This window comes from Phocoena phocoena, chromosome 19, assembly GCF_963924675.1.
Source record: "Phocoena phocoena chromosome 19, mPhoPho1.1, whole genome shotgun sequence".
Taxonomy (NCBI): domain Eukaryota; kingdom Metazoa; phylum Chordata; class Mammalia; order Artiodactyla; family Phocoenidae; genus Phocoena; species Phocoena phocoena.
Genome location: NC_089237.1, coordinates 49,101,687 through 49,126,549, shown reverse-complemented (window position 1 = coordinate 49,126,549; position 24,863 = coordinate 49,101,687). Strand labels below are relative to the sequence as shown.

Here is a 24,863-nt window from a genome sequence, read left to right as displayed (position 1 = left end):
GCTCCCCCTCTGCTGCTCAGCCTTCAATATTTGCCCCTCTTGCAGCACCTCCTTCGGGTCCCCATTGTTCTCAGTTCAACAGTTTGGGCAGTGATTCTGTTTCTCATTCACTATAAAAGCCCGTCCCTACAGACCTCTCGGCACATTTACTGTGAGGCTGGAATTTACGACGGATTGGATTTCAGAGAAGGGATTGATTAAGTACAGATGGAGCACTTGGCAGGGGCCTGGGGGCTCCCAGTAGACTCCCCCCATCTGGAAACAGAATAAAGATTAGGAAGCTTGAGCAAGGGGCAATCTGGGGCAATTCCTGCTTTCAAGGGCAGCGAGGGTGGATGCTCTCCCAGGGAAACTGCTTGTTTCTGTTCAAGGGCATCTTCTCGAAGCTGGACAAAAATTCTTTGTCGGCAGGAGTCATGAGCTGCCAAGGCCACTCCTCACTGCCTCAGATGCACTCAGTCTCGGGCACACAGGCTCCCAGTGCAGGCGTCTCAGCTCTGGCTAAACCCCTCTAGCACCTTAGCCTAATCGCATTATATTCGCATATGCCCTCCCCTTTCGAGAGCTCAATCCTTGCCCTGCTGTTCCCTCTGCCTGGAGGGTCCTTCCCCTACTTCTAAAATTACTAGAGTTTCAATTTTCTTTCAAGGTCTCATTCAAATGCCACGTCCTCCATGAAGACCACCAGGATTGCAACCTTCGCTCAATAAAAATGAGTCACTCCTTTGAACGCACAACCACGCTCTGTTGCTTCCCTCTGTTTCACCCTAATTTTCATTCGCTTAACGAGGGTCTGTGCCTTACTTATCTCTGGATTTCCATAGATGTAGTAAACTTTGCATGACTGTTAATGAAAATTAAAATGTCTTGTGACCTAGTCTTAAGAAGACATGCTACTTTTTGTAGCGCGCACTGGCAGACTCTCCAGCCTCAGGTAACGCGGCCTCTGTTTTCCTCTGGGAAGCTGCCGCTTCTCCATGTTCAGTCCATGTGGTTGGGATGCTGCTGATCCATCCTCTTTTCCAGATGCACATGTGACTAAGATCTGACCGATTGGAGCACAGGCATTAGGTCGGGGATGGGTCTGTTCCGTGGGTTGGGCCCATCAGACCAATGAGCAGTGACCCTGAAGCCTTCGTGGCACTCCTGGAAGGGAAGGGCTTCTCTCTGCTGAGGTTGCCGAGGGGAAAAAATGTCCAGCTGGGGCCGCTGGGGCCCCTCTTCATTTCTGTAGACCTTATTTTTTTCATCTGCAAAACAAGGCTAGTGGACTTCCCTGGTGGCGCAGTGGTTAAGTGGTTAAGAATCCACCTGCCAATGCAGGGGACACGGGTTCGTGCCCTGGTCCGGGAAGATCCCACATGCCGCGGAGCAGCTAAGCCCGTGCGCCACAACTACTGAGCCTGTAAGCCGCAACTACTGAGCCCGCGCGTCTAGAGCCCGTGCTCCACAACAAGAGAAGCCACCGCAATGAGAAACCTGTGCACCACAACAAAGAGTAGCCCCTGCTCGCCGCAACTAGAGAAAGCCTGCACGCAGCAAAGAAGACCCAACGCAGCCAAAAAAACAAAACAACAACAAAAAACCAAGGCTAGTAATACTTCATCTGCCTGCCCCTTAAGGATGTGGTCCAGTTCAGAAGGTTCTGGTGGCACTGGGAGCCCTAGAGCAAAGCATACAGGACCACTGTCCACGGTGCAGTTAGTCCCGTGGCCAAAAGGGACATCTCTCTGAGGTGGCCCAGCGGGATAAGCTGGAGGGGGAACCAGATGTGTGGCTCAGGGCAGCCAAAGGAATGGCTAACTGTTGCCAAGTGTTTGGCTTCGAGGGCAAGGCAAGAAGAGACACAGGGCTGTAGGCAGGAAGAACACAACGAGAGAAAAGAGGCAAGAAGAGCACTTCAGAAAGAAGGCTGTGAGAACAGCCACAAGCGTCCCCCTCCTAAGCCCTCGGTGACAAACCTAAGAGTGAACACTTGCTCAGCACTCACTATCCGCCAGGTGCTCTTCTCAATGTTTGCAAGGATTATTTCCCTTAATCCACACAGTAACCCTGGGTGGATACTACTGTTATCCCCATTTCACAGATTAGGAAACTGAGGCATGGAGGTCCCAGGAGATTTTAACTCGTGGCTCACATTCTTAAGCAGTCCGTGTTACTGCTGGTACACAATGCAGGGTGGCTACAGTGACTGAAAGAGAGAAGGCAATGTATTGAAAGGCATTTTGTGAATTGTAAAGTGTTGAGTAGATGTGGGATGGGGTTAAACCCCAAATATTCACTTAACCTCTCTCGGCCTCTCAGTAACTCTCCAAGAACGGTGTGTTGGACAATCATGGCTAAGGAGAACCATGTTTCCTCCTGAGCCTGGCCCTGGAGCTCGGTCTGTAGGGGCCATAAAGGCAAGTGGCTGCACAGGTGCTGGTGGCCAGCCTCATCTCCCCAGCTCTCTGGACTCCCAGCCTCCCATGCCATCTCGAGGAATCGTCTGCTGGGGGCCTCCTAGGTAATTCAGCCCAGGCTTAGGGAACCCTGGAGCTGTGGGGTAGATGGCAGAGCCCAAGTGTCCAGGATCTGATCACAGTGTGTCAGAGCCGGACGCTGTTGGAATTCTCCCACTCCCAAATGGGATGACGGGCACGGATAGAGACAGAGCAAGCTTCTAGACACAGGCACGGCGCCCACAAGTGGGAGGCCTTAGGCTGACCTCACCCCCACCCAAGGGAAGACAGAGGAACAGGGTGTGGATGGAAGATTCCAGGGAGACAACCAGAGCAGAAGGGAAATGCTTCTGGTCCAGGGAGGGGGCAGCGAGGGAGGCTGGGGAGGGGAGGGCGAGGAACGGCACAAGGTGCGAAGACACACCCAGAGGGGGTGCCGAGGGGCCCGGGGGAGGGTTGCAATGGAAGCAAAGGGAGACAGAGACTGGGGAGGCAAAGGCTGTGACAGAGGGGCTCTGGGAGAGGGTGACTTCTCTTGGATCCAGAACAGAATGGGAGGGGAGCAGCCCCTCAGTCAGCCCCCGGGAGAGCTGGAGCTCAGAGAAGGGTAGGAGGCGCAGGCGTCTTACTTATTTTGTGGCGGGGGACATGGAGTAGCCCAACCTCCGGACACCCGCTGGGGCATGCGTGTGGGGGGTCTGATTCAGTGGCGGGAAGGATGGACTCAGCTACAGGAAAAGTCCCGCTGGGTGGATGGAAAGTCAGCCAGAAAAAAAGGTGAGAGGCAGCAGGTTTGGTTCAAGAAAAATCGATCAGGGTTACCAGGCAGATGGAGCACAGAAACAGCTAAGGGGACTCTAGGAAGAGCAGCAGATAAAAGGGGGCTCATCAGAGAGGGTGGGGGCAACTTCGGGGCTCCCTGCTCCAGGCTGAGGGTCAGAGGCCACACTTGAGGCTCTGGGAAGACTGGTGAGAGCAGAGCAGGCCCAGTGTCACAGGAACAGGGCCCTGGGCAGGCTGGCAAGAGGGACCTAGAACCGGAGCCGCAAAGCAAAGAGGAGGCCTGGCCACACAGCCAGCCCAGAGTCATTATCAGAGCTGCGAGCCCGGTCAGGGTGGGACCCGCACTGACGGAGGAGTTGACTGAGATCACTTGGGCCTGACAGCCAGCCCGGGGCCCCGACATGGGATTCCCTGGGGCCCTGACCGAGGGAAGCCCTCAGGACGTCTGGTGGAAGCCCTTCCAGGCCAGCCCGCATTATTAGGTTCAACCAACTAATAAACAGATGAGAGGTCTCTGCTCTTGAACCAGCAGAGGCGAATGGGAGAGGCCACTATTTAGGAAGATAGGGGTCACACCGCTGCCTTCCTGCTGCTTCTCATGAGCCCCCAGAACCGAGAGCTCTCCAGCCCGCTGGCCCTCCCAAAGGGCGCTCCTGCGGTGACCGTGCGTGGTGAGCAGACACCCCTGATTTACAGGGTTTGTGGGGAATTCTCATCACTCCCTCAAGTTATTAAAACAGAGTTCCTCAGAGGATATGGCGTGGGGGAAGGGTAAGCTGTGACAAAGCGAGAGAGAGGCATGGACATATATACACTACCAAACGTAAGGAAGATAGCTAGTGGGAAGCAGTCGCATAGCACAGGGAGGTCAGCTCGGTGCTTTGTGACCGCCTGGAGGGGTGGGATAGGGAGGGTGGGAAGGAGGGAGACGCAAGAGGGAAGAGATATGGGTACATATGTATAACTGATTCACTTTGTTATAAAGCAGAAACTAACACACCATTGTAAAGCAATTATACTCCAATAAAGATGCTAAAAAAAAAAAAAAAAAAAGTTAAGGAAACCTACACGGCACCACAGAGAAAACTGGAAGCTTTCCGACCGGGCTTAGAGCCCCTTCCTCTCCTCTGGGCCCCGGGGGCTTCGCTCCGACGCTCACTCTTGCCTTCCAGACCCACCAGTGCACAGTTCATGCCTCCTCCAGGCACTGCCTCTGGCTGCCCACTCCCTGCACACACACTCCCCTCACTTTCAGGGAAGCAGGAACTGTGAGCAAAGGGAGGGAGGGAGGAGAGGCAGAAAGGATGCTACTCACCACCTCCCCTCCGGCCCCCAGCACCGGCAGGCAGAGGGGCAAGGGACCCCGGCATCAAGGCAGTCATCGCTGCGGTCCCCCATCCACTCCTCTGCCCTCTGCCCGAGCCCTGGGCCCCCGCCAAGCCCACTCTGCAGCAGTTCTGGAAGTTCTGAGTTGGAATCCCTGATGCATCGGCACCTCGGAGATGGGATCTGCGGCTCCTCACAGGTGACATCCTACATCAGGTCACAAAAGATTAACAGAGATTTCTGTGGACTCTGCAGATACGTGATAGAACCCCCATCCCAAAGCAAAACCGACCCCAGGAAAAAGTGTGCCTTCCTTCTTTCATTAACTCAAAAGAATTTACTGAGCACTAACTACATGCTGGGCAGAGGCCTTGCCCTCAAGGAACTGTACAGACTAGAGGCAAGCATGTATACGGGTAAGACCCCCTAGGGCCAGAGCTGTGAAGCTGGACAGATCAGAAATTTCAGCATGTCCGTCCATTGGGACAGCCTATGTAACGCAGAAATACTACACTCATGCATTTCTCTGTTTCTGAAAATAACGCATGAATAGGTCAGGAGAAAACTGGAGGGGATTAGAGAATAACCTATACAGGATCAGCCTTTGCTCATGAAGAACAAAAATTCTAGAGGTCTGCGATAACTGCAAGGCTATAAACAGGAAAATCTATATTTTAAGGATTCAACTTCCACTTTCAAATGAAAGTTTTTATTTCTTGCAACTTATTTTTGCATCTTTGGAGAATGCTTTGGCCGAGGAGGTTCACTGTGGGCCAGGGCTATAAAGTAGACAGCAGACACGGAGGTAGGTGTAAGCCTCACCCACAGGAGCCAGAGACAGGGAGACCCAGCCGGTGGGAGGGACAGGAGAGATACTGGAAAGATCTGCAAGCAAAGGAGTCTGGACCTGACTCTTCAGCGGACAGGAGGCGCTTAGGAAAGGACTGGTCCAGACAACAGCGTCTAAGACATGTTGAGCGGACACAGGAAGAGGCGGGAGAATGCACTTCAGTGAACTCTCAAAACTCTGACACCTATCTTTACGGGAGTAAGTGAATCCATGACCACGGTGCCGCTGAATATAGGCTTACGTGATCAAATTATCTCCCCATTCGGTGCCTCATTTGATTCATCTACAAACTGGGCGTATTAACGGTATCTATCACACACAGGTATGAGGATCAAATAAGTTAATACAGGGAAGGCATTTAGAGCTATGCCTGGTACATAGTATGTGCTCGATAAAATGTTAGCTTTTATTATCATTTATTTCTTTCTGGGGGTGGTGAGAGGTGGCAAATAATCCAGTACGCTCATATTAAACATAAAAGTATTCTCAGTGGTTTCTGTAAATCACATTTCACTTTGCCTGGAAAAAAAAAAGGAGTGTAAATTTTTTCAAACCGACATGTACATACTTTAAAATACTGAGTTTATTTAAAAAATGAGCACAGTAAAAACTGCCACACAAATTATCAATAACAGACACTCCTATCAAGTGTACATATATAACTCCTCAAATAGAGGACCCGTTAATTTCCCTTGAAGCCTTTTAAATTCTGAGTGTATACAAAATTAAGCAGGAAAACATTAACATTAAACAAAAATCAATTTTGCACAAATAAGTGTGATCAAGCAGCTTAAATTATCACCTGAAATACTTGTACTTTAGAGGAAAATCCCAGATGACAACACTATTATGTGCTATAAAAGGATTCACATTATTCTGTGGGGTATGTCTCACGTCACTCGTTCTCCACATTTCTTTCACCAAGCCCCAGGCAAAAAAGTGAGGGAAACTTTTTCGAGGCAGTGGCCTTATTTTATACACATTCCTTTTCTTTTTCTGAATCCAGAGTTTCTGAAAACACAGAGGCTTTTCTCTTGGTAAAATATGACTTATAAGACGTTCGAGGACCAAGCTATTGTGGTTCTTAAAGTTTCTTCCTTTCTTGGGGGAGACCCTGTGGTCTTCACACTACCCAGATCTGTTTTCTACTCCCACACAGGCTCCTTTTTGGTGTGGAAACATAGCAACTTGTGACCTCAGCAGAGAGCGGGGTGAGCTCTGTACCTCTGACCAGGCCCCAGAGAAGGCCGGCCTCTCCTGATGTCCTCAAACTTCCTCTGAATTCAGAGTTCTGTATATCAGAATATGTCAAGCCACAGCGACAAAAGACTTGAGGAACTCAAAATGTGAAGAAGCACCTAGCAACTGAGAACTAGAGAAATGTGTGTTTATTGTTGTACACAGGTAACTGCTGGGTTCCTAGTTTAACGATGGAGCAGAGTTTTGGCAGCGTAACTAAGTCCTGTGCTCGACACAAGTCTGTAACCCGGCAGGACAGGTGTCCTGGTAGGAAACTGTCAAAGAAGCAAACACGAGCCAGGTGATGGGACCAGAGAGTAATTGCACTTGTGCTGGCATCAAGGCCGCCCACAGATCAACAGCAACTTGAATCCCTGTGAGAAGACTTATCTGTTATCTTTCAAAACGCTCTGGTCACCAAACTGAGCCAGTGTAGTGAACATGGTATTTCAATGGGAAAATTATACATTCAGAAAATATTATATTGTCATAATTGATTCACGTTTCCTGGGCACTGATAAATATAACACAGTCCATCATAAACTACCAGAACCATTGCTCTGACAATGAGAAGATGCAAAGTGAGGATGGCCTCACTGGCACTTCCTTCCTTTCAGTGGGAAGCACCTTCTGGGCCTGGATGGACAGCTGAGGAAAAAGATTTCCTGTGGCTAGTAGGAAGGGTGGTGCCGTCCCCTCACCAGTGACACTGGGGGCCCTGCCTTGGAGAGCCTTCATGTAGCCGCCTCCAAGAATTCTGAGGTGAACACGGCTTCTGCATAATCTTCACACACATCCTGAAGCTCAGCAGCCACGGCCCCCAGAGCTTCATCTACAAGCTCTTCTGCAAAGCTGGAAGACAAACAACACAGCTAAAGGTACGTACAGCCACGCATGGGGGCCGCTCTGATACTCAGCTGAGGGACCTACCAAGTCACTTCTAAGATTTAAATGGAAACTCAAGAGGCCAAGAATAGCCAAGATCGTTTTAAAGAAGAAAAACAAGATGAGAAGCCTGGCTTTCCTAGACAGTAAAATGGTGGTGCTGAGATCCCAAAGTCAGGCTAGAGGGAGGGGCCTGTAATACACACGGGGCGGACCTCACCCTTGAGATGGTTGAAACCAGAGGTGACTGGAAACTAATTAGCTGCAACCCAGCCCCAATCCAGATCTCCCTCCTCCAGCTGCCCACTGCCTGACAGAGGAAAAGGGTGTGGGCCTTCTCTGTGGGGCGGGGGGCAGGAAATTCCAGGTTCCTCTCAACACACACATACACACACACCCATACACACACACACTTTCCCGCCTCCAAACTGTTTGAGAGTAAGTTGCAGACTTGATATCCCTCAGGTACTTCTGGCTACACTTCCTAAAGACAAGGACATTCTCGTAAATAACCCTGATACAACTATAAAAATCTTAACATTAACACAGATACAATACTATTATCTAATCTTACCTACAGACCTTTTTCAAATTTTTGCCAACTGTCCAAAAAATGTCCTTTAAAAGAAAACATTTTCTAGTCCAGGATTCAATGCAGGATCACATGTTGCATTCAGTGGCCACATCCCTTTAGTCAATTTTCATCTAGAATCGTTCTTCAATCTTTGTCTTTCATGATGACCTTAACATTTTTCGAAGAGTAAAGGCTATTTTTTTGTTGTTTTAGAATGTCCCTCAATTTGGGTTTGTCAGGTTCAGGTTCTACATTTTGAGGACAAAGGTCCAGAAGGGATACTGTGTCCCTCAATACATCTATTTGTCTTACTATGATGGGTGCTAATTTCTATCACACAGTTACGCTGATGTCTGCCAGGCTTCTCCCTTGTAAAGTCCCTATTTTCCCTTTGTAATTAATACTTATATTGCAGGGAGATCCTTTGAGACTATGTAAATATCCTGTCTCTCATCAAACCTGCTGAATCAATCATTCCAGGGTTGCCAACACTGATCTTCTAATTCTGTCATTCCCAACTACATGGAAGAGCTTTCCCTTCTCTGTTACTTATTTATGTATTTATATCGGCTTGGTCTTACACATTCTTATTTTATTCAACAGTTTGTAATCTGTTTCTATTATTACTTATTTTGATACTCAAAGTGTCCCAGATTGGCCAGTAGGAGCCCCTTCAAGCCAGCTCCCAGGTCCTCTTGACATGTCCCCATCATTCTTTGAACACTTCCTTTCTGCCACAAGATGATGTTTCAGCCTCATCTTACATTTTCCCAGCCCCAGTCTTGGAATCGGCTATTTCTCCAAGGAGCCCTGGTACCTTTTCATGGAGAAGAGTATTTAGAAACCAAAATCTGGGTACTAAATGTGCTCATTGCTACTAAGTGTGCCATCGCTTCTAGGCCCTCTCAGCAGATAGACTCGGACAGACAGACACATAGACACACACCCCATGTCTATTTCTATATCTAATAAAAACCATAAATTCATAATACCTCCAATCCCACTTCAAAACAGGGGATTCATTCTAGCCTTCCCCTAGAAACCTGGCTCTCATTATTCACAATATACTTATTTATTTGATCAACCCTAAAATATAAAGAAAGTAGTTTTAGAATTGTTAACCCATGCTGCTGGGTAAAAGAAACCTACTTATTAGAATCTAATATGTGTTTACAGTCTTTTTGTCTTTAGCCAGAAGGTACGGAGTCAAAATACTGCATTCAAAAGTAACTCAGGGGCTTCCCTGGTGGCGCAGTGGTTGAGAGTCCGCCTACTGATGCAGGGGACACGGGTTCGTGCCCCGGTCCGGGAAGATCCCACATGCCGCGGAGCGGCTAGGCCCGTGAGCCATGGCCGCTGAGCCTGCGCATCCGGAGCCTGTGCTCCGCAACGGGAGCGGCCACAACAGTGAGAGGTCCGCATACCGCAAAAAAAACAAAACAAACAAACAAAAAAAAGTAACTCAGACAAGGCCTTATCTGTATGTATCCCTTCAGTATGGTTATTTCTTGGAAATACAGTTAGTGTCATATTTCTTTTTGTATTCCAATTTAGGGTCAACCTCCACTGCCCGCCCCCATCCTTGATGATTTGGAGGGATGTACAGGAAACATTAACAGTTCCAAAAGTCAGAATTATACAAAAGAGGTAGACGGAGATAAGTGTCCTTCCCCTTCTTTCATCCCTTCTACCCCAATTCCTGTCCCGGTTTGATTTTGGCTAATCTGACAATCTTTTGTCTTCTAATTGGTGGGTATAGTTCTTTTTCACTTAATGTAATTCTGATATATTTGAGCTTCTACTACTAGAATACTACGTACTTTCTATTTGTCTATTTGTTCTCTCTTCTTTCTTGCCTTTTTTAGGATTTTGTGATTGTTTAAATTACATTCTTTCCTCACTATTAACTTGGATTTTAAACACTCTTACTGTTCTTTTAGTGGCCACTCTAGATTACAATAAGCATCCTTGACTTAGAGTCTAACATTAATTGATATTCTTACCATTTTCCCAGACAATGCAAGAACCTTATTAGAATATTAACTCTATTTATCCCCTTCCCAATTCATATGCTATTTTTGTCGTGGATTTCAGATGTATATATACATACATACATACACCCATAAGACATCAGTTTTTTGTTTTATACAGTCAATATTCACTTACCTACATGTTGACTTTGTCTTAATTCATGCCTTCCCGTATTTCTGACTTTTCATCTGTTTTTGCTCTGCCTGAAAAATACCCTTTTAATGTTTCCTATAGTGACGGTCTACTGGTAATAAATTTTCTCAGCTTTGTTTAGAACTTTTATTGCCTTCCTTCTTGAAATACATTTCACTGGGCTTAGATCCAGATTGGTAGCTTTCTCTTTTAGAACTTTAGAAAATACACCAGGTCATCCAGCTTCCAATGTTTCTGTTTCTCCTTTTTCCTTCCTCTGGCTGATTTTAAGATTTTCGCTTTGTCTTTCATTTTCCAACAATACTATGATATGCTACATATGGATTTCTTTTATTTTTCTTGCTTGGGGCATTTAGAGCTTCTTGAATCTACAGCTTGATGTCTTTTGTTATTTGGGGAAGTTATCAGCCGTTCTCTCTATGGATGTGGTTTCTGCCCCATTCTCCCTCTCTCCTCTCCTTCTGTGACTCCAGCCACATGGATATTAGACCTTGCCCCTTTATCCTCCACGTCCCTCATCCTCTCTTCTTTATTTTCATCTTTTTGTGTGTCTCCGAGCATCACACTGGATGTTTTCTTCTGTCCTATGTCCCAAGTCTCTAATTTTTTTTTCATAAATAAGATCTTTTATTTGTCACCATTGAAAGTCTGAATTTTCAGCAGATCCTTGGCTCATGTCCATCAGCTCGTTCAACTCGAGCACCCGCCTCGTCCCCAGTAGCTTTTCCAGAACAACTACCTTCACCAAGTAGCTCCGTGAGTTTTCCCAATTCAAACTTGGGCTTCTTCAGCATTTTTACCTTTCTAACAATGACATCACGGAGCAGGTAAACAGATTGGCAGGCCTTTTCTATGTCTTTTCCAATGCTGTCTGGAATCAATTTATTGACCACCTCTTTCAAGTCATTTGTCTGCACCTCTCAGGTCATGATTTCCCTCATCTGCTTGCGGATCTGGCGGACCTGCTGGTGCTGGGCATAAAAGGTCTTCCGAATCTGACTGTTGCATTTTTTAGTAAAACCCACATGGAATAGATGAAGCAAATAACCATCGGTAGTCTTGACATCGACGTGAGCTTCAGTCACGGTCTGACATTTTTTTGACCATGGGAGCACATTCTGTCACGGGTAAGATCCATGCCACGGAAGTTAGGCAGGCAGTTTTTGCCCTGAACGTCCTCAGTCATTAGCTTGAATTTTCTAAATGCAAACTCATCATTCTGCAGATCAGCAAGGCTCACTTCAGAAACACAACACTTGAGACCGTCAGATGCGATTTTGGTTCCCTGAGTTCTCGTGACTAGTGTTTTCCCAGTATCTCTTACATTGAACATAGCTGGTGCTTCCACATCATAGCAATCTTTCTTAGAAAATGGGTCAACCACTTTCTTCTTGGCTCCCTTTTGACCGCCTTTCATAAGATGCCTGTTCTTGTTGACGCCATGGTGCTGCTCAGAGAGCCAAAAGGCTCTAATCTTTTCTTTTGATGGGTCTAATTGGCTATTAAGCCCATCCAATGAGTTGCTCACTTCAGAATTTGTATTTTTCAGTTCTAGAACATCCACGTGGATTTAGTTTAGTTCCCAGTTCTCTGCCAAAATTCTAAATTGTGTCCTTTATCTCTATGCACATAGTAGGCACAGTTATTCCAATATCTGTGCCCAGTGGCTCTAATATGTGGAGCTGCTGTGGGTCTGGTTCTTGTTATTGTCATGTCTCTCTGTTGCCTGCCTTTTTTTTTTTTTTTTTTTTTTTTACCATATACCAGACACTGAATTTGAAAATTGCAGAAAAAATTTCAATCCTAAGATGATATTATAAATCTTCAGAGAAATGTTAAGTTTGCTTCTGCTCGGTGCCTGTGGGGCAACAATCTAGAATCACCTCAACGCAATCTCAGGAAGTGAGATGACGTGGAACTGAGTGGAGTCCTGAGAGGGCCTGCCGGCATCCCGGTCACCCTTATTCCAGAGTGCCACCCTTCAGGGTCCCAATCAGAAACGAGCAAAGTTCATCGGGCCAGTTCCCCGCCCTTGGCAAGCCCTTAATTTCCACCTCTGTCCTCTGATCTGAAAAGGCCACTGAAAGTGCCATTCATCTTCCTCCAGAACCGCCAATCCAGTGCCAGACAAGGACTAACTTCCCTGGGTCTCTGTCTCCTCAGGATCCTGGCCCAATTATTCTTCATTACCTAGTTAACGTCCTGGTGCCTTCAAGCATGTATGTTTTATTTTTAATCTAGCTTTTCTATTAACAGTTATCCTCAGTGGGAGAGGCGGTCCAAAATTACCAACTGTGTCATTACTAGAAGCAGAAGTGATTACTTTGTTTTTATGCTTGCTTTGCTTTCTATATTCCTATCACTAATTCATCCTCAAACTATGAGAGAAACACAAAGGTGCTCCCAATACATTCAAACACATGAGGTAATGTATCTGTTTTCTTCTTCTTTTTTAACCTTCCTCACGCTGGCTTCCCCTGCTGGAAACCACTCCTCCTGGAGCCCTCTGTCCTCCTGACTCCAATCTAGACTAGCTGCTTTCTATGCTCACTGAAAAACTCTCTTAGAAATAGCTTTTCCCATTTTCTTGCAAGTTCCATGTTGGAGTCTTAAGTTTCCTAAATCCCGTCTTCCTCTTTCTCAATGTGTACCTTGTGCTGGTGGCACGCACCTTCTGGTAGCTTACTGAGGAACAGTGCGTGGGAACTACATTTTTGGACACTTTGCATACCTTAAACTGTCTTTATTCTACCCTTTTATTTAATCAGTAATTTAGCTGAGCACAGAATTCTAGGGTAAATATGGGAAGCATGCTCTAGTGTCTTCTAGCAGGGTTGCTGCTGACAACAATATGCCTTTCTCATTTCTGATTATTTGAATGTGCCCAGTTTTACGTCTCTGGAACCTTCCGTCATGTTCTCCTTACACTGGGATGCCCACCTACCCTTTGCACGACAGCATGCCGTGATGTGTTCTGTTCTGTTTATTTATTCGCTCACTCACTCACTCACAGCGGGCAACTGGCGAACCCTTTCAATCTAGAGACTAACAACCTTCTGGGGATTTTTCTTATAGTATTTCCTCAATAAATTTCCATTCCTCCTTTTTCCCTGTTTTCACATTCTGGAACTCCTATTATGCAGATGTTTCCTCTGTTATAATAGCCTATGTAGCTTTCATGGTTTTCAGCAAATGTCTGGATCTCTTAGCAATCCGCTATATTCAAGACTGAGAGTTTCAACTAAGCCTCCTACTTTCTGACTCCCCTGGACCCATGCATCTAGTGCTCCTCATTCCTGAGTCTTACCAAGGTTCTTCTGCACAAATCAGCCAGGGTCTTGGCTCCACCCTCATCAGGCACCTGGCTCTTTCTGGTCTGCTAAGTCACTTGCCATTTCTCTAACTGCTTCATGGCTTCCAAAATTTTCTTGCTATTTCTTATTTGCTGTCATCTATGGTTTCATGCCTTTTATTTAGTCTTTCAGGGGCATAGAGTGGGCTAGGGATATAGGGAGTAGAGATAAATCATATGTTCAATCTGTCCTTTTCTTTTCTTTTTTTTTATTTTTTTGCGATACGCGGGCCTTTCACTGTTGTGGCCTCTCCCATTGCGGAGCACAGGCTCCGGACGCCGCGCAGGCTCAGCGGCCATGGCTCACGGGCCCAGCCGCTCCGCGGCATGTGGGATCTTCCCGGACCAGGGCACGAACCTGCGTCCCCTGCATTGGCAGGCAGACCCCCAACCACTGCGCCACCAGGGAAGCCCTCAATCTGACCTTTTCAACCAGAAGTCTCCTGATTTGTTTTTCAAACAAGGAACCTTTAAGAGTTTGCTTTCATTAAAAGCATTATCACCTTAAGCCTTCCCTTCCAGAATCACTCTTTTATTTACATCCAGTTTATATCACCTGCCCCATTTGACCACTGGAACAGTGCTTTTCTCCACGTGGAGGGAGGAGTGGAGACATTAAAAGAAGGAGAAAAACTCAGCTTACTTCTCCCTCACCCACCCAGAGGCTATCAGATGAAGTCAACTGTCTTTGGATACTTTTTCAAGATTTGATCAACATACTTCTCATCTTTGGAACACTCAAATAAGAAACAAAACAAGGGAGATCAAAAACAGAGCTAGAATATTTAGATGTGCTGTCACTTGAGGGTCAAGGACAGGAGAAGAGAACACCTGTGAAATTCAGGCTGTATTTTAATAGACCTGACCTCAACACCTTAACCTATTAGTCCTTATAAACTGAAAGAGCTTTTCCCTACATCTACAAAACAACTATGAACAAAATGTATTGTTAATGAAGTGGTAAGAACATACAAGGAACAGTCTATCTTCCTTAGCTTATTTTGGACCTCCCAAGATGCCAGTTAGCCTAACCAATCCAGACAGGTTCTGTGCAAACCAGTGAGTATGCTGCAGGACTGCGTGTTAACACGCGGGAGCAAGTCAAGTGCGCCTACTCTCCTCTCCAGAAAATAAGTGCGCATCTCAACAGAACAAAGGGTCTCATATGCTTTGAAGGGTATGTATATTAAGAGAAGTCCCAGGACTTCAGGCTAAACCTGAGAGATAGAACATAAGTGATCATCTCTGATCTCACCCAAAAGCCCACCAAAATAAAAGGAGATAAATGAACACAGAAATCTGCAAGGAGAAAAAGACAAAACTAGATGAGAAACGTCCAAGATTTTCGGAAGATAAAAAGCACATGGAAGAAGCAAAATTGACTCAGCAGTACAGAGGAAGCTGAAACCTTAGGGTACAGAGAGGGAGACGCCAAGGAAAAGCAAGCTGATCTGTCTCACAAAACACGTCTCACAGAAAGACTCTGGAAGTAAGAGAACCAGGAACCATGAAAGTGGAATGCAGGATCCGGTAGGAAATGAAGAACTGGCTGAGAACCTGCAGAACAAGCAGTTAGGCTGAGGGGCCTCCACGCCTGCTCCTGGCAGCCACCTGACGACCCCTGCTTGGCCCCCACAATAAAAGGAAGGTATATTCTTTGGAAAAAATAAACCAGTAATTTGGGGCTTTCCTGGTGGTGCAGTGGTTAAGAATCTGCTTGCCAATGCAGGGGACACGGGTTCGAGCCCTGGTCCGGGAAGATCCCACATGCCACGGAGCAACTACACCCGTTCACCACAACTACTGAGCCTGCGCTCTAGAGCTCGCGAGCCACAACTACTGAGCCCGTGAGCCACAACTACTGAAGCCCATGCACCTAGAGCCTGTGCTCCGCAACAAGAGAAGCCACCGCAATGAGAAGCCCACGCACCACAACGAAGAGTAGCCCCTGCTGGCCGCAACTAGAGAAAGCCCGCGTGCGGCAACGAAGACCCAACACAGCCAAAAATAAATAAATAAATAAAGTAATAAACCAGTAATTTAAAACCCAGCCAAATCATCAATCAAGTATGAAGATAAGACACCTTCAAACATGTTAAGTCTCAAGAAATGTCCTCTAATACACAAAGCAGTATAGGCTCCATCAGAGTAAGAGAGTAAACCAAGAAAGAGGAGGACACGTGCAAACAGAAAACAAGGACCCTAACATGGGAGGGAGAATCGCAGACTCAGTGTGGTTCCCAGGACAAGAACCACACTGCAGACCTAGAAAGCGGCTGGGCCAGACTGAGACAGAAGGAAAGAGGGCCTCAGGAGAAAGAGTCGGGGTGGAGGCGAGAAACAGAGATTAATCAACATATCTGATCATGAGGAAAATTATGTTCAGACGTGTTGGCTAGTATGTGGGAAACGATAACAAATACATAAAAGAATAGGCAAATTAAAAAGAGGCAATTATTAACTCCTGGAATACGTCTGAAACTTGTTCAAGAAAGAAATGTAATCATGGTATACTGCTTGGCTCAATGATGAAGATTATCTGCATGTATGTAATAAAGTAATACTCATGAGGAATTTAAATTTGCTCCATTTTAAAAGAAGGAATTTACACACATCTTTCAATTAACTACTTATGTAAAAGAAGACTACCCATTCTTCAAATATTTAGTAGCAGTGGGACTGTTTCCTGACTCCATAAAACTCCCCTTCTCAGGGGAGGTGACAGCCAGAAGGAGGAGGTTAAGTGTAGCAAAGTCTGTAGGCCTGCTGCTCCTACTGTAAGTTTTTTTTTTGTTTTTTGTTTTTTTTTTGTGGTACGCGGGCCTCTCACTGCTGTGGCCTCTCCCGTTGCAGAGCACAGGCTCCGGACACGCAGGCTCAGCGGCCATGGCTCACGGGCCCAGCTGCTCCACGGCATGTGGGATCTTCCCGGACCGGGGCATGAACCCGTGTCCCCTGCATCGGCAGGCGGACTCTCAACCACTGCGCCACCAGGGAAGCCCCCAACTGTAAGTTTGTCCCGACCGTGAAGATTTCATGATCATAACTGTTTCCTGCCCAGTAATAATCTGTGTTCTCTGATGACACAGCCCTCAGTAACAGCAAGAGGAAACCTGTCCTGACTTGAATATTGTGCCTCTACCTAAGGACGGGAGTCTGCAGAACGCTCCTTTGGATGCCATCAGCCATGCAGTTTTCCCATCTCCTCTCCCTGAAGAGAGGCATTTAGCAGAGAAAGCCCGTTCACTAGCCCTGAAGCAGCCACTGGAACTCCAGGGCGCAAAAGCACGGCCTGAGACACTGGCCAGGCCTCTCTCCAGCCTTTCCGTAAGTTGACACGCGGCACCCAGTTCCTCAACAAAGCACAAACCTTCTACTGACCTTTCAGCTATCAGCCACGGGTTGAAGGAGCCCACAGCCTCGTGCGCAGTAACCCGGAGGTACCGCTCGAAGCGGCAGCAGTAGTCACCAATGCTGCGCCGCATGCCCCGTGGGACAAAGAGAGCAGCTCGGCCTTCCTTCTGCTGAGCATCTTCTGAAAGGGAGAGAAGGGGATTCTCTCTTTTCTCTGGTCTCTCCTCTGTTCCCACACTTTCATCTAGGGAACTGAGAGCAAATAAAAATGATGAGAGCATTCAAAATCATCTGCAAGTGAGGGTAAACTGTTAATTCACCCTGATGGTTTGACAACCAAAGGTTTACCTCCATTTCCCTTCCTCACACTGAACAAAATGCAACATCTTATCACCACTCACTGTTTCTCCTTTACACCGGACTAACCCTCCACACAGGAGGAACATGTGTCCCACGGACAAAAGAATTCTTAAAGCAGATCTTGCAGTAATTACCTGCACAGTCACCTGTGCCAGTGTGATGCTTTCAATCGTAAAAAGCAGCTAAACGTTACTGAAAGGATCCTTAAGATGCAACACACTCAATGCCCATCTTATAAGCACTACTATTTTACTGGGCCATCTTGGAGTTTGTCAAGATCTTGGTCAAAAGGAGAATCTCTCTCTGTCTTGTGGTAACTGAAGGAATGTGAAATCTAACAACACCAAAGGCAACCAACTACAATGAAATCATACAGTCTCGTTACCACTTACGTGCCACTGCAGGGCCTTTCTAACACGATGTTCACATCTGGGTCTTTGCGAGCTGCTGTCTTTGTGATCCTGATTGGATGAGGAGAAAGACGCCTTTCACTTACTGCTGGGATTTTTTGGTCTAGAAAAGGAGAAGCATAAAATGACTGCATATAAAGAAATGCTGGTATATATATCAGAGCTGTCTTGGTGGCCAATAACCTGTGAGGAAGTCATGGGCACATCTCTTAAGCATAAAGGTTGCATTAGCAGTACAAAGGGAAAAAAGTGCCCTTGTTTTAAATGAAAAGGGGAATTTAGAAGCCCCCAAGAGGGACTTCCGTGGTGGTCCAGTGGTTGAGGATCTGTCTTGCAGTACAGGGGACACCAGTTCGATCCCTAGTCGGGGAACTAAGATCCCACATGCTGCGGGGCAATTCAGCCTGTGCGCCACAAGTGCAGAGCCTGCACACCACAACTGGAGAGCCCGAGCACCGCAACTACTGAGCCTGTACGCTCTGGAGCTCACGCGCCACAACTAGAGAGCCCACGCACCACAACTGGAGAGAAGCTTGCACACCGCAGCGAGGAGCCCACGTGCTGCAACAGAAGATCCCGCACGCCACAACTAAGACCCGATACAGCCAAAAAATAAATAAATAAATAAATAATATTAAGGGGACTGTCGTTAAAAAATAAAAAAATAAAAGTTACCAAGAAACAAACCAATGAGGAGTCAGTTTTAAGAAATAAAGAACTTGTTTAAAAGCTTCTGTCAGCTCTTCGGAAGACTCTTTGAAGAGGTCTGTGCAAAGCCAGGTTCCATTAGGATCCAGCCCCCATTCCGAGGAGTCTTAAGCAGTTGGGTTTGTTTTTTAACCTTTAAATGATTTGATTACTGGAGAAGGAAAAAAACCACTCACACCTGAACACTTAATTAGCTGATTTAATTTGTCTCTGGGCTTCGTTGGAAAAATCTGCATGATGATAGTCGAAACATTTAACTTATTAACTATACCTTGCAGGCTTGACCGCTCTTTTGAGTTTTGGATTACTTATCATTTTAAATGCATTTCAAATGTAGAATCCCACTACTGGCACATACCCAGAGAAAATCATAATTCAAAAAGACACATGCACCCCAATGTTCACTGCAGCACTATTTACAATAGCCAGGTCATGGAAGCAACCTAAATGCCCATCGACAGATGAATGGATAAAGAAGATGTAGTACATATATACAATGGAATATTACTCAGCCATAAAAATGAATGAAATTGGGTCACTTGTAGAGATGCGTATGGACCTAGAGATTGTCATACAGACTGAAGTAAGTCAGAAAGAGAAAAACAAATATCGTATATTAACGCATTTATGTGGAATCTAGAAAAATGGTACAGACGAACCGGTTTGCAAGGCAGAAATAGAGACACAGATATAGAGAACAAACATGTGGACACCAAGGGGGGAAAGCAGGGTGGGGGGGATGAATTGCGAGATTGGGATTGACATATATATACTAATATGTATAAATAGATAACTAATTAAAAAATGTAGAATCTCTGACTCACATATTTATATGCTTATGATTTTTTTATGCTCAGAAATACTGCATAAGTCAGTTTTTGTAAAAATATTACTGAGAGGGGCTTCCCTGGTGGTGCAGTGGTTGAGAATCTGCCTGCTAATGCAGGGGACACGGGTTCAAGCCCTGGTCTGGGAGGATCCCACATGCTGCAGAGCAACTAGGCCCGTGAGCCACAGCTACTGAGCCTGCGCGTCTGGAGCCTGTGCTCCGCAACAACAGAGGCCGCGATTGTGAGAGGCCCGCGCACCGCGATGAAGAGTGGCCCCCGCTCGCCCCAACTAGAGAAAGCCCTCGCACAGAAACGAAGACCCAACACAGCAAAAATAAATAAATTAATTAATAAACTCCTACCCCCGACACCTAAAAAAAAAAAGAATATTAGAAAATATTACTGAGAGTACAATCAATTTTCAATTGATTTCAGAAAAGAGAAGATGAGAGGCATAGATTCGACACTGCACAATTCAAAAATCACTTTAAATTTGGTTTTTGTGATGCAACTGAACATACAATCAGAACAATTAGAAACAGAGGGTTCTTAGGAGGATTTCATGATTCTGGATTTAAAGTGTCCAAAGATTCATTTCAGAGCTCCTTTTAAATGCAAACCTAGACTCTAGCAGGGTCAGAGATAGTGACTAACAATTTAAATTGTCCTTGAAAAAGAGAACACCGAGTCCTTGGTAAGGCTGTCTTCTGCATGATGCAACCTGACTGTGGCCATTGGCCAAACCATCAGTGAAACAGTCGCCCTTCAACATTTCCCTCTCCTCTGCCTCCTTAAGAAAAGATGCCCACTGATTCACTAAGCAATGATTAGAAGGGTCCTCCCTGTGCCAGGCCCATGCTAGGTACCGTTGGGACACAACTGAATATGACAAAACTCTCTGGCCTCAAAGATTCTGTGGCTTCTTTGGGAGAGATAAAGAGCTCTAACAGGGTAGGACATGCCGAAAGTCTACGGGAGTTCACAGGAAGGGAGCAAAGTTCCAGCCTAGGAAAGCCAGGAAAAGCACGGCCGAGTAGGATCACGTGAGCCGGGCCTCGAAGAATGGTTCAACTGTCATGTGAGGATGAAAATGGAAGCTGGAGTAGGACTGGGGGCAAGAGAGAACAACATGAACAAAGAATAGCGCTGGAAAAATTACAGAAGACAAAAGGAACAAATTTGTTATTTTGTTTAGATGGCTCATCTTTCTGTCAGAATTTGACATGGAGAATACTTTTCCTAAGACAATACCCCAAACTCATACTCTAAAAAAAGTATATATACATAAGCTGCTGTTGTAAACCTTCTATATCCACAATTTCCTTTACTTCTCTTAATACTCATAGTACTGAAATTCCTTTAGAGGTAACGTTTAACCACATTTTATTTTCCTCCTTTCACTGAGTAAAGTGATAACTGATTAGCATGTGTCAGAGAGAATTTGAGTAACACTTCCCAGCCCGAATTCTGAGCGCAGCCTAGCAACTGCAGGCAAAACGCATACGTATGAATTTTTTAAAGTGGAAGAGAAAAGTGAAAGTCTTTTCAACAAACAGAGCAAGAACAAGTGGATATCCATTAGCGGAAAAAAAAAAGAACCTCTACCTCAAACCACAGGCAAACTTTTATTCAAGATGGATCATAGGCCTACACATAAAAGCTAAAACCATGAAGCTTCTAGAGGCAAACAAGTCTCTCTTCTCAACTTGGGAGTAGGCAAAGGTTTATGAGATCAGAGAAAGCAAAAACTATACAAGAAAAAATGAACAGGTTAGACTTTATCAAAATTTAAAATGTCTGCTCATAAGAAAACACATTTGAGAAAATAAACAGGTGAGCTATAGATGGGGAAGAATGTTTGCAGATACTCGCTGGACGAGATTAGTGACTGCTGGGATGAGGGGAGGGAGAATGAGGGGTGATGCTACTGGATGCAGGGCTTCTTTTCAGTGATGAAAATGTTCTGGAATTAGCAATGACGTCTGCACAATTCTGTAAATATACTAAAAATTACTGAACTCTTTAAAAGGGTAAATTTTATGGTATGTGAATTATATCCAATAAAGCTGTTTTGAAAACAAACTCTCTCTCTCTCTCTCTCTCTCTCTATATATATATATATACATATATATGACAAAGAACTCAAACCCACAATGCATAAAGAATTCCTACAACTCAAAAATAAAAAGACAATCCAATTTCTTAAAATGTACAAAAGATTTGGACACTTCACAAAGCAAGACATACAAATGACTGATAACTACTTGAAAATGTTCTAAACATCATTATTCACCAAGGAAATGAAATTAAAGCCATAAAGAGATATTGCTACAGGCCCACCAGAATGGTTACAATGAAAAAGACTGATAATTCAAATACTGGCAAAGATCTCTAGCAACAGGAACTCAATGCAGCTGGGAGTGTAAAACAGTACAGCCACTTTGGGGAAAGGTTTGGCAGTTTTTTATAAAGTTAAACATGTACCTATCTCATAACCTGGCAAGTCTACTCAGGTGTTTATCCAAGAGAAATGAAAACTTATGTCCATACAAAGACTATACATGAATACACCCATAGTAGACTTATTTCTAATAGCCCCAAACTAGAAATAACCAAATGCAGATCTACAGGCAAATGGATAAACTAGATGTGGTACATGCATACAATGGAATGTTACTCAGCAATAAAAAGGAATCAACACTGATACGAAGTGTGGTAGGCTGCACACTGGCTCCACATTCCATTCCCTGGAACCTGTTAATGTCCCCTCTATGGCAAGAGGGACTTGAAGGATCCTGAGATGGGGAGAGTAACCTGGATCACTGGGGTGGCCCCGAAGTGTAATCAACATGTCCTTATAACAAGCAGGCAGAGGAAGATTTGACTCAGAAGAGGAGAAGGCAATGTGACAACAGAAGCAGTGTGAAGTAATATGGCTGCAAGCCAAGGACTGCAGGCAGCCTTAGAAGCTGGAAGAAGGAACCAGCCCTGCCACCACCTTGATTTTAGCCCTTTAAGACTCACTTCAAACTTCTGACCTCCAGGAACTGTAAGAGAAAAAATGTGTTTTAAACTGCTAAATTTGTGCTTTAACTTGTTACAAACTTGTTACTGTGGCAATAGGAAACAAGTAATGGATAAATTTATAAGATATCATGCTAAATGGAAGAAGCCTTAGACAAAAGAGTAAATACATGTATGATTCCATTTATATGAAATTCTAAAACAGGCAAAACTAATCTATAGTTAAAAAAAAAAAGCACAGTGGTTGCCTGGGTGGTGGGGAACTGACAGGGAAGGAGCATAGGGGAACTCTCCGCAGTGATGAGAAGCTCTGTTTTGAGAGAAGTGTTGGGTAACAAAGGTATGCCCGTCTGTCGAAACCCATCAAATAACACTTAATAAGTTAACACTTAATAAGTTAAGATCTGTGCATTTTATTATATGTGAATTTTATCTCAAAAGGAAAAAGAGCCATAAATAAATATTAAGCCCTAGTTAGTGATAACAAATGTTGAAATATTTCAGGTAAGATGTACTGATGTCTTCAAATTACTCTGAAATGCATCCAAAAATAAGATGGATTGATGGATGCACAGAGGATAAGCAGACAGATGATAAAGCAAACACAGCAACATTTTAATTGTAGAATCTAGAAGATGCGTACATGGGTGTCCACTGCAGAATTTTTTCAACTTTTCTGTATGTTTGAAATTTTTCAGAATACAATGTCGAGGGAAAAAGTGGGGAAACACTCACCATTTTTTTCTTCCTGCATCCAAAGATGAGGATCAGTAAATACAATTTTATTATATCTTTGGCGAACCGTCTCCTGGTATTTCTTTAAAAAAAAAAAAAACAAAACAAACAAGTATAATTTATGAGGAAGAAAATTAGTTTCATTACAAACCAGAGACTAGTACAGCAGACATTTCCTATAGACACGTTGCCAGAAACAGGCATCTCCCAGGGCCAGGAAGTGATTAGTTCATGAGATGAAATGTAAAAGAAAACGAAGCAATTAATCTAATCTAGACCAGCACTGCCCACTAGAACTTGAAGTGATGATGGAAATGTTCTATTTTTGCCATGTCCAATATATCGGCTACTAACTATTGACCACTTGAAATGTGAGTAATGTATTTAATCTTAATTAATTTACATTAAATGGCCATCTGTGGCTACAGACTACCATTTTGGACCCTTCAGGCCTAGACAGTTAACGAGGGGAAATCAGTTACAAGACCAGGATAAACTACACATTTAAAAATTTTCAAAAACCAACTAAAAGTTGCCTTCCCTATAATGTTTCTGTTTAGCAGCAAAGCCAAAATGAGATTTCATCATGGTGGAGTTAAAAAGAAAATGCTGAACTAGGAGTCAGGAGACCTGGATTCTCAGCCCACCTCTGGTGGGAATTTTTGTGTGACCTTGGCCACGTCACTTACTCCCTTATTGGGTCTCAATTTCCTGCTCAGAACAATCCAGGGGTTGGCTTGAGTAATGTCTGAGGTCTAAAATTCTCTGAGAAAAGCGTTCTAAAGTAGTATCATGGGAATTAGAGAAGGTAAAGTTAACTGTGATTTGCCAGGATCACATGCTAGCAGAGCAGAAGAGGCAACTGAACAGCATTTACAAGCTGAGGGATGAAGAAGTTAAGTTGTTGGTCGCATCTGTGGGCCTGGGCTCCGGTCCAGTGTCTTTCGTATCCCATACCAACCATGAGTTATGTGTCAGGCAGGGAGCTGATACTTCATACCTCATTTTGTCCTTAAAAGCACCCTACTTATTAGAGAGGGTACAGGACTTTACCAAGGCCGTACACTGGGCTGGCAGTCGAGCTGGGATTTAAACTCAGGACCAGGTGACTCTGAAGTTCTAAGCTACAGAGCCATGAGGAGAAGCGGCGCTCGGCAGAAGTCAGCAGCCAGCCGCTGACCAGAGCTGGCAGTCCCAGCCTTACCTCCATTTCCTCCATGCGGAGCATCATGGCCTCCAGACATGGGCTATCCTTGCTGTCCCCCCAGGTGGCTAAGGCCTCAGGCTCCGAGATCTTAGAGTGAGTCACAGCCCAGAGCTCGTGAGCGGCATCTTCCAAAAAATCATCCAGCTGATGAATGCTACTGGATTTACAATCAGTAGCTGTAGCCTGCAAAACAAGGGAAGGGGATGGAAAGGCAATACAAAAATAACAGAGATCTTAGAGATTAATGCTAATCATGATAAAGCAACCACGCAGCGATCCGACACGCAGTTTCTACACGAAATCTAACCTCTCCTAAGTCAGTAAACGTCAAGAGCAGTCACATCAGTACAATTTCTACCACAGTCATTTAAACAGTAACATCAACGGAGGAGTACCATTACTGTCCATGGGAATTATCTTTATTACCTGTTTTGCCAGTTGGTAAAGCAAATATATTCCTTGTGCTATACTCAGAAGAATGTCCAATACTTCACATGTCACATACTACAGAGGACATACCTACAGTATTTTTTTGGTTCAGTGCTTTGTAAAAACATCTGTTCATGACATCACAAAAGTTCATGATTCTTGTCTTTGCTTG

General features: G+C 45.0%; 1 protein-coding gene and 1 pseudogene across 1 annotated transcript in view; both read right to left on the bottom strand.

Annotated features, from left to right (window-relative positions):
• Positions 1-7,373: 7,373 nt before the first annotated feature.
• The window catches only part of KIAA0753 (KIAA0753 ortholog), a 53,952-nt gene continuing 36,462 nt past the window's right edge, over positions 7,374-24,863 (bottom strand). The window contains exons 14-18 of the mRNA XM_065897506.1: positions 24,260-24,445; positions 23,056-23,137; positions 17,741-17,861; positions 17,016-17,240; positions 7,374-7,491 (exon numbers count right to left, since the gene is read on the bottom strand). Coding sequence (XP_065753578.1) covers positions 7,374-7,491; positions 17,016-17,240; positions 17,741-17,861; positions 23,056-23,137; positions 24,260-24,445 — 732 coding nt within the window. The remainder of the gene's footprint in view (positions 7,492-17,015; positions 17,241-17,740; positions 17,862-23,055; positions 23,138-24,259; positions 24,446-24,863) is intronic.
• Positions 10,939-13,197, bottom strand: LOC136138347 (small ribosomal subunit protein eS1 pseudogene; annotated as a pseudogene).